Below are 10762 nucleotides of genomic sequence, written 5' to 3' on the forward strand. Positions count from 1 at the left end.
TCTTACTGCACAGATGCACACAACTTTGGAATAAATGCAATAGACCGAAATCTGCAGAAGTAGTTAATGGAGTGATAAATGCGAATTTAATAACTCCATGCATAACAAGGTGGAACTCGCTTTATGATTCCGTAAATAAGTTACTGGAGCACAAAACCAATTTAGCAGAATTGTGTTTCCGTTTAAAAATTCCTACCATTCTCAGTGGTGAGCTTGAGTACTTAGAGGAATACGTAAAGCTTATGAGACCTATTGCAGAAGCAATCGACTTCCGTCAGGGTGAAAAGACCATGTATTTTGGTTATTTCATACCCACTATAGTGTCCTTAAGAATAAAAATGCGTCGTTTGGAGCCTAAAAGTTTTAAGTATTTAACCGAAAGTAGCAAAAAAATGCATGAAGCTTTGCTTAAAAGATTTGAAAAGTACTTCCTGATTCAGCCTGACGCTTGGGATGCTGTTATTGCCGCTATTTCTGTCCCTGGCATTAAGTTGCGATTTGTTAAAGCTCTTTTAGAAACAGCTAAAACGCAAACCGGAAGTTAAAAAAATGTTGAACACTTATGTGGTCAAGTATGCTGCGCTGATTGTAAGGGAATTGTTGCTTAGTATTACCCCCTCTTCCTTGAGCACTTGTGGGCCCACATGGCAAGAGAACTGCGCAAACGGCAGATAAGTAGTAAAAATTACCTAAAATCAGCCATTAAAGAGATGCGGGGTAAATATTCCAAGAGAAGTCGCCAAACTCTAGTAGACTTCATGTAGCGACGTCTACAAGCAATAATTAAAGCATTTTCATTACTGTCCCACTTTTATTTGAGTTGTAAAATTAAGTGAAACTTTTCTTTAATGGAAAATTTCCAAATAATTTGAATATTTATTTTTTCGTTTTTTATAATAAAATACTGAATTGAATATTTTATATTGACTTTTGCATTTTGAAAATTGGTCGAACCGTTATCAAGTTATAAAGGATTGCAGTCAGAACAAACAAGGGTCCCACTTTTTTTGGTTCACTGTATGAGTATATGTAGTTATATAATACAATATTGTACTTTCATAGAAACGAAATAAACCAATTAATAGAGAATCGAATTTTTAGCGGTGAACTTAAAAGTAAGTGCCAGTTTTTGAAATTCATTGATTAAAATCATTACTTGACAAAAAGTAAGACCGAGCATATAGACCGAGTTTTAGTGTAGTATATGAAAGCTAATAAATAATAATAATAAAAATAATACACACATCGAAATTTTAATTAAGAAAATTGCAAAAAGATTGCAAAAAGATTGCGGTCTAACCATATTGACTGGGCTGGTAGTGGCATTTCACTCCGGTACGCTGTCCCACTACTGCCTACCACGGGAACTCTTGGCTGCTGGTTTTCACCCCTGGCCCGGTTCATCCCTCCTTAGCCAACCTGAATGTCAAGGACTCCTCTATGACACCCATATTGATGGTAAGCTTAGTGCGGACGTTCCGTCAACATGATCTGGCCCACCACACAGGACTCCCGGCCTCAGGCCATTCCACAACCCGACCTCACAGAAGCGTGATTACAGAAGATGCCAACCTTCCAGTCATATTATCTACTACGAGTCGTCCAATTCAACTCATTCGTTCATTCATTCATTCATTCATTTTCCCTTTGCTTTATACTATACTTCACGTTGCTCTGTACGCTCGTTTGCTAGATTGTTTCAGCTACGAACTCGCTTTCGCTTTGCATGTAGCTATTTTTAGGTGTAACAGCTACGTTTGTGCACACGTATGTGTGTACTCGTGCATATATATACATTGTACATGCGGAGGTATACATATTTGCATACTACTGAGAGTAAGTGCCATTTATATAATTCTCGTACCTAACTTATAAATTTATTTATTAAATTTTAGGTATGGAAAAAACCATAATTGAAAAAATTGATATAATATAATATAATTAAAAAAACGTAATAATAAAAAATAAAAAAATTATCACTTTCCCTATACTGAGATTCGAACTCACGACTCCGAAAAGAGAGTCGCTACGTACGAAAGTATTCTGAAATATAAAGGGGATATAATTGTTGTGTGCATAGTTATTTATTTTTTGCCACAAATAAAAAAATATAATATTGCAATAGCATAAAATATGGCATTCCAGAAGAACTTTATAAATATGAACTCTCGTCCCAGCAACTTTGATATATCGGACCCGCTTTTCACGAAATTTAATTAACGAAAATTAATGATACGCGTTCTTATGCCTCTAAATTTTTATTCAGTTGATGACGTTTTTCTATCATTCAACAGTTTTATAACTCGAAATTTAACAAACTCCTGGTGGGTAGCCGTTGAGTTTATTATTATTAGTAAGAATTCGAAAAGGGATGGAAGTTCAGTGTGAACCTAATAACTGTTATGAATCCACTTAATCGCAAAATACTGAAATCGGTTAAATCCCATGTTGAACTTGACAGTATATATTTACATATGTATTTATGTATGGACTTATATATCGAAACGAGTGTAGAAATTGATCAAATAGCTACAGACCTTTAAAAATATTTTTAAATTTCTGGTCACTCTTGGGGAAGTGCAAGCTGTCATAAATATATTTCACGTGCAGTTAGGATTAGATTTCTGTTATCTCTGATTATGTTTTTTTTTTATTTTCAAAAATATGTACAAACACACAGAAACCTTTACGTAAACCCTCATAAATAACGCGTTCAGAAGGTATGATAATTGGTTTTATTTAAAAACAGAACGGGCCAACGAAATACTGAATATTTCGATATTAAAAATTAAAATTAAGTATTTCGAGATTGTATAAAAAACGAACGAATGAACTCACAGCAAAAAATGTACGTACTCTATAAAAAAATTACATACTTTAATCTAATTATAATAAATGCAAATGGTTTAGTTTGTATCTAATTGGACGTGCATTTGCCTCTCTTGCTGTCATTAATCGATTTTACATGAAAAAACTGATTTTTTGTTGCTTCCTATGTTATTTGGTTCCATTCGCGCTTTAGATTATCCTACAGTTCCTCTTTGTAGCTAAACGTTAATTTGCATATCCGGCGTTCTGTGCTATAAACGTTGATGATTATTTCAAATTGCTTTTTAGAATATCTAAATAACAACCCACAATTTGCCGACCCCATTCGCTACAGCTCCTTACCATCACCGAACCTACGCCGTGCATTGGGATTAAGTTTTTCGGTTGCAGCTCTTCATTTGCTTTGCGCCATATTTTCTATTTGCCATCACAGCTGTAGTTGAATTCGATCTCATCACTAAACAGCACATTCGTCAGGAAATCAGTCAATTTGTCAGCAGACTGTTCTGTTAGTTTCGCTTGTAAATAGTTTTTTTCTCGGCCCTCGGTTATATCCGTTTCGGCATGAACATTAATATTGTGGTCGATTTCCAATTTATTTCGAATTTCTGTCCATAACACGTTTGATATATCGTTTAACTATTTGAGAGATTTTAGGTGGCTGAACAGTTCTAGGTTTCCTTGCTAATGACCTTGTCTCAAAAAAGTTTTTTAATATTGCTGACTTAGCACGACCAACAATGTTAGCGATAGAAAATTCAAAAATATCATCGAGTAGAATTAAACAGTTCGTTTTAAACTACATTTTTAGGAGGGGGGTACGAATAGTTTCCTGTACAGGGAGAGCGATGTGAAGTGATACCTATTCAAAACACCATAATTTTTTTGTGTGAAAGTAGTTTTTATTGATTTCAAAGTCAAAATTGTTCAAAAATGATTACAATTTTAACATATATTCACTTTAGCTCGATATGACCACCTTTTGTCTTGACTATAGCCTTCAAACGGTCAAAACCTTGCTCTCCAAAATAGAACAGATGGTGGAACATGATTTATTAACCACTCTTGGTTCACACGACCTTTATGAGACGGTGCCGAGTCCTGTTGGAACGTCCATGGTGTACGACCGAAATGTTTGTAAACATTTTCCCGATTACATGCGATGGGAAATTTCTTCGAGTGGCCATACGTAGGCTCAAATTCTCGTATGAGAGTTCGATCAAGTACACCCGATCGTTTTGAGAGTTTATGAACTGCTCAATTGGGAAATTTTTTTCATGAGAAAACACAATGTTAGGAAATTCGCCACGTTCGTGCAAGCGCAACAACTCCTTTGCTCTTTCGCATCGAACTTTTTTTTACTGGGGTGAAAGATCGTGTGCTTTTTGGAATTTATAGGTCTTGACCTTGAGCTCATTTTTCAATATGCGTCGAATGCTGTCTTGTGATATTTTCAGTTCTTTGGCCATTTTTCTCACACTTCGACGTGGTTTTCGTTCAAGTCGAGCCTTCAGTTTCCGAACCATTTCTGGCGTTGTTGCGGTTTTTTTTGGTCCACCTCCATAGCGTTTTGCAATGCCACCAGTTCATTGTAACGTTTTATAGTGCGATACACAAACATTTTATTCACTTTGAGGTGACTGAGCTCACGAACAATGGATGGTTGTGATTTTCCAGCCAAATATAACGCAATCACACTATTACGTTTGAATTCCATCACAGAAAAAAAATGCAACAAAACTGACACGCAAATGCTTTTGATGGCTTATAAACAATATATTGAACTCTCATTAGAATAATTTTGACGTTGATGCCTGTTTTACAGATACAAGCAGTGTGAAGTTGGTAACACTTCATATCGTTCACCCTGTATAGTAAATGTTACTATTGTTCCTCTTTGCTCCAAATATTATAAAAGGTACGAGGGGGGCTCAATAAGTACCCGTTTTAGAAATGAAGACACCTTTTTAAAAAAAAAATTTTTTCAAATAGTCCCCCACCAAAAAATAGGATTTGCCGAACGCTCCAAAATACGCCTCTGTCTTGGAAAAAAACGTCCTCGTTTTAACTACATTTTTTTCAGGCGAGCCATTTCTTCATGTTAGGAAAAAGTCGCAGGGAACCAAATATACCAGATATAGCGGTCTAACAACTCACTGTAGTAGTAGTAGTGTAGTGATCGTTCTTCCTTTTTCTAAAAGTCCGTGAGGATGATGCCGTTCTCATCCCAAAAAATCGTCGTCTTGATCTTTCCAGCCTAGAAGACTGTCTTCCCCTTCTTTGGAGCAGATTCACAGGTAGAAATCCATTGTTTTGATTGTTGCTCAGTTTCTGGTGTGTAATCATGAATCCAGATTTCATCAACGGTAACAACTCGAAATTGCTCAAAACACTGCTTCGAAGTTAACAGCCGCATCCGCTTGTTGTCCACCGTGACAGCAATCGCGACACCCATCGGACCGAGCATTTTTGTATCCAAAATTATCATGTTACTTACCCAATGGCTTCTGTTACCTTGCACACTCTCTTTCGTCAATTAGCGAAAGCCATGTATTCAAATCATTACTGGAAAAAAGTAAGAACTAGTAGCTAGTACCAATTAGTTTTAGCATAGTATTGTAGTTTTAGTGTAGTAAATATGAAAGCTAATAAATAATAATAATAAAAATTAAATACATATCGAAATTTTAATTAAAAAAATTGCAAAAAGATTGCGGTCTAACCATATTGACTGGGCTGGTAGTGGCATTTCACTCCGGTACGCTGTCCCACTACTGCCTACCACGGGAACTCTTGGCTGCTGGTTTTCACCCCTGGCCCGGTTCATCCCTCCTTAGCCAACCTGAATGTCAAGGACTCCTCTATGACACCCATATTGATGGTAAGCTTAGTGCGGACGTTCCGTCAACATGATCTGGCCCACCACACAGGACTCCCGGCCTCAGGCCATTCCACAACCCGACCTCACAGAAGCGTGATTACAGAAGATGCCAACCTTCCAGTCATATTATCTACTACGAGTCGTCCAATTCAACTCATTCGTTCATTCATTCATTCATTCATTTTCCCTTTGCTTTATACTATACTTCACGTTGCTCTGTACGCTCGTTTGCTAGATTGTTTCAGCTACGAACTCGCTTTCGCTTTGCATGTAGCTATTTTTAGGTATAACAGCTACGTTTGTGCACACGTATGTGTGTACTCGTGCATATATATACATTGTACATGCGGAGGTATACATATTTGCATACTACTGAGAGTAAGTGCCATTTATATAATTCTCGTACCTAACTTATAAATTTATTTATTAAATTTTAGGTATGGAAAAAACCATAATTGAAAAAATTGATATAATATAATATAATTAAAAAAACGTAATAATAAAAAATAAAAAAATTATCACTTTCCCTATACTGAGATTCGAACTCACGACTCCGAAAAGAGAGTCGCTACGTACGAAAGTATTCTGAAATATAAAGGGGATATGAAAGGTAGTACCTATAATTAGGGGAATATAATAGGTAGTGAAATTATTGTTCGCATAATTATTTATTTTTTGCCACATGTAAAAAAATATTGTCGCAATTCACCAGCATAAAATATGGTATTCCGAAAGAACTTTTTTGGGCTTTCCTAGATCGACAGCCACAGTTCCGCATAAACTGTAGATCCTCCCTTTTCAAGACAGCAAGAAAAAAGCCACAAGTTGGAGGAGAAAGCTTGGCCAAACGCCTAACAAAGTCCCGTTATAGATAAATTGTCTTCGTTTCGATACTTCAACTGATTATTTTTGCTTCTATTTCGTTAAACTTAATGTTCTCACTCGAGTATTAAGACACTTTGGCCTATTTTTTAGAACCATGTTACCAAATTACAAATTACGAATTTAATTAAAAATTAAAATTGTCGCAGCACTCGCCACGGACTCGCCGAACGAGGATTCCTGGTGTTGTAGTTTGAATAGAAGGCACACATGTCCATATGAGCAAAAAATATTACCCACGTTTATATAAACATGAAAGTATATTTAGCTTTAATGTTTTTTGGTACGTTATTTATTACTTAAAATTTTGGTTTTCATAACAATAATTTTTTATGTAGGTGTACGATTGACAAATGCGAATAAGCTGAATTGACACCTGGCACTGCTCACGACGTCTTCATCTGGAAAAACAGCATATTGAGACAGTTGGTAACCACTGATTGCGGGCAAAATTCGTAGCTTCTAAATGATTCTAGATTTTGTTTGCAGCTACAACTTTCAACTTCATATCGTTCTGGATAATAATAAATAAAACTTTCTTTCAGGTTTCACTATTTTTATTCAAAATACAATTACATGTGAAAAATGACATAATTTAAATGACCACCATGAGCACGTCGTTGGGTCCGATCGTTGTTGTTAGGGAAATTCTACAGAAGACGCAGTTCCTCGCCCTATACAGAACCGGGTCGTTCCGGTATCGTAAAACCGACTGCGCAATATGACCTATTAGGCAGTTATTGTTTGTGATCACAAATATATCAATATCTTATTAGTTGTTTTTTAAGGTGTATTTTCTCAGCTTTTAAAAAATATAAGGTAAAACAAACTTAGAAGCCTCCGAATCTTAACATGCGCATATGTGTATGGAACTAATATACTAAAGTAATTGTAAATATAAATCATACGATAATTCTCTGCTAAAAGTTTATATTTTGCTGGAACTTTGTTACATGTTAATTTAAATACTAATCATTTACACTAAATACACAAAGCTATCTAACAAGTTGTTCGACTCTAAAGCAAATCGTTGACATGAACCATTCCAAACTTTTCTATTCCCATGGCAGCCGTCCTAAGGGGCATATTGACCAGTTGCATATTTCATTATCTGCAAATATTTCGAAGACATTTAATTAAAATTATTCGATAATAAAATAAAGTGAATACCATTCTCAAGCGTCCATAATCCAGGCCGTTTTTTATTATTATCGACTGAGTCGTTAACATCACATTCCATTGGTTCGTGCTCGCCCTGTTTACCAAGAGCTTGCAACAATTCAGCAGCTGTGTGTATGGTATCATCAGTGTTTGACGGTTTTTTAACCTCTTTTTTCGGACCAACTTTCTTGCCGAAAAAGGCGTCGACAAGTTGTGAGATGCCTCTTATCTCTGCAGTTGTAAGCGGTGGCTCCACAAGTGGCAGCAAACTAAATCAATGATAGAAAGTCTCTAATAATCGGCATAAATATTTCAAAGTGGTTTACCTTTTAACTATTGGCGCTGTATATTGATTAATGGAGCTTATCTTGTTTTCTACAAAGCTTCTTTCAACAATCCAAAGCCAAGGCCGCCGCATAGAATCTCCAAAAATAGGTGTACATTTTAGGTCAACTCCAGCGTAAATTAAATATCTTTTAACTTTTTTCGTTATATTTTCTTGGTTTAAAGTTGTGAAGTCTACGTCGGGTGCATTAGGATTCTGAAAGCAATATACGAGTGATCACTGGTTTTATAAGTTTTAGCATATGCCGTTACCTCCTCCAGTTCGATTTTATACATTTGTTTGCATTTACGGAACGCCACAAAGCCCGCAGCTATTCGGGTAGCCCAAAAACTGGCCCCAGCACGACGTGTTTCTGTTACAATTGTATTCTCTGCCAAGTCTATCAAGCTATAGAATAGATCTTCAATGAATCCATGAACGGCCAACATTCGGAAGAAGTTCTGTGTTGCGGCAATAATAAATTCAAGTGGTTCACCAGAGCTATGAGACTCTTTAACAAGAGAAACAATGCATATAGTATATCAAAAATGTAGCTTAAAGTAACAAAATTTTTCATAAATTCTTGTTTTACCTCCAACAGAGAAGAAATATTTCATCTTTAATAAAGCTTCAATAAAAATTTCTGGCATATCTTTAATCCCGATTTCACGTCTAACTTGCCATATTAACTCATTTATTACTACCTCCAGAGTATCTTTCAAGGAAGTAAGCTTATGGTCCGCGTAGTATACTCTCAATTGTGCCAATCGCTTGCCAGTAATATGTCGTTTGCCACTCTTCATATTATGCGCGCCTTTGCAATAGCACTCTAGTGCTGCATCATAAATTACAAATAATTTCGTAACACTTTCTTCAAATTGTGTCTTGTCTTTGCGGCGTATTTTACTCGCATCTACGTCACACATTGTTTCAAGTTGCGGAATCCAATAGTAATCACGTAGCCATGTTAAACAGTGCGTTACCGAACTCCGCAATACATCGAGGGGTGGAAGCACTTGGCCGTGGGCACAAATGTGCCGCAGATCGACCACAAAGGAGGGAAGTCCCAGCATTCGTGCAGTGTCGTACATTGTACGCATATTATGTGTTTGCATTGTAGACGACATAAAGTTGAAGAAACGTATAAAAGCACTGGCATATAATGTTTGTAGGACGCCCTCAGTTAGTGCATTTTGAGCTTGTTCTTCGTCTTTGTGTTTTACTTCGAGAAGCCCTCTGGTTGCGAGTACGCCCGCTGGACATTGGGTACTACGGCGCAAGCACCAGGTATTAATTTGACTTAAAGCACGCTTTTGCAGCGGTATATCAGTTTCTTCACCGTATAACCACTCATAGACCGAGTTGAATTCTTTACTAGAAGAAAATGTTTCATTTATAATTAAAGTGAATACCCAAGAGGTTACTATATCTATAGACTTACATATCTTTCCATGGCCCAACGACTGTCCTCCTTTTTTTAAATGGCACTTCGTCCATGTTAAGTGGCGCTTTTCTATTATCTTCCATATTAACCCAGCCTTTTCTTATCTGGGTTGTAATATCTTTCAAAAAACTTTCATGAGTCCTACTAGTGTGCGAATAAATGACCACTTCAGAGAACTGATATACCTCTGGAATTAGTAAACAAACATCCACGTGCGCAATTGCTCATTCACAATAGTTTTCAAAGTAAAAACGATATTCACCGATAACAAATTTCGATGCTAACGATAGCTTTTAGATACAAGCATTAAATAAATACTGCAGTTAAAAAATAATACAACCCTTTAAAAACAACTTCTATTTCAATCCGAATTTTCCGTAGCTTTTTCCTATAATTATTGATTTGCATAATATTTGATTTTTTTGATCTAATTATTGACCTGACGGGAAGTTTTAAGTGTAACGAAAGTTAAACCAAAAAATCTGAGTACCTAAGAAATTAAATTAAATTCGAAAAGGAATGCGAGCAGTGGAAGTTTGAATAATAGAGAGTATCAGTCTACGGGGTCGGTACTGAAATTATGGCAAGAGCGTGCGTATCATAGATGACTAGGTTCGAAACACTTTTTCTCGTGAGAGCGCTGTCAAAATGTTCAATTTTTATGGCATTCGTAAGTAATCCCACGCCGAAAGAAACATTGATTGGGTATTTTTTAAACAAAAATTGGAAATTTTCAGTTTCAACACCACCATTGAGTTTAGTATTTAGTAGGTTCCCCAGTAAAATCAGTATAAAATACATAAATAAAATAAAAAATAAAAAAATTCAAATAAACTCAATTATTCAAAATTGAAACACAAAAGTAATGAACGTGAAGGACATGATTATAAAGAAGTACGTAAAATATTGGAATTGTTTAGTATAACATAAAAGGCGGGTTGGTTTAGATTAGGTTGACCTGGCTGGCTGAAAGCCATCACATAGACCTATTGGTCCTTAGTGTTACCAGATGGAGCTCGATCTCTACGTTTCTTTGTAGTAGACATTTTGTAATACGTCTGCGTCTTTTGCGAATCTAAGTAAATTTTGAAGCTCTATCCTCGGGAGGCATTCTAACTTCTCATATTGTAAAGCTAATAAGCATTTTAATTTGGTTCTAGCTACCTCAGGGCAAGAACATAGAAGGTGTTCTAGCGTTTCCCTCTCTTCCAGTTCATTGCAAAATCTGCAGCTATCGTTG

General features: G+C 36.1%; 1 protein-coding gene across 1 annotated transcript; it reads right to left on the minus strand.

The window, feature by feature from the left end:
- Positions 1-7505: 7505 nt before the first annotated feature.
- Positions 7506-9724, minus strand: LOC129240544 (uncharacterized). Its single transcript, XM_054876407.1, has 6 exons — positions 9520-9724; positions 8671-9452; positions 8351-8589; positions 8080-8294; positions 7763-8022; positions 7506-7703 (listed from the first exon to the last, which is right to left on the minus strand). Exons 1-6 carry the CDS (start codon positions 9603-9605, stop codon positions 7648-7650), a joined length of 1638 nt encoding a protein of 545 aa, XP_054732382.1. The 5' UTR covers positions 9606-9724; the 3' UTR covers positions 7506-7647.
- Positions 9725-10762: the final 1038 nt, after the last annotated feature.

Source organism: Anastrepha obliqua, chromosome 3 (genome assembly GCF_027943255.1).
Source record: "Anastrepha obliqua isolate idAnaObli1 chromosome 3, idAnaObli1_1.0, whole genome shotgun sequence".
In the NCBI taxonomy this organism is placed as follows: Eukaryota; Metazoa; Arthropoda; class Insecta; order Diptera; family Tephritidae; genus Anastrepha; species Anastrepha obliqua.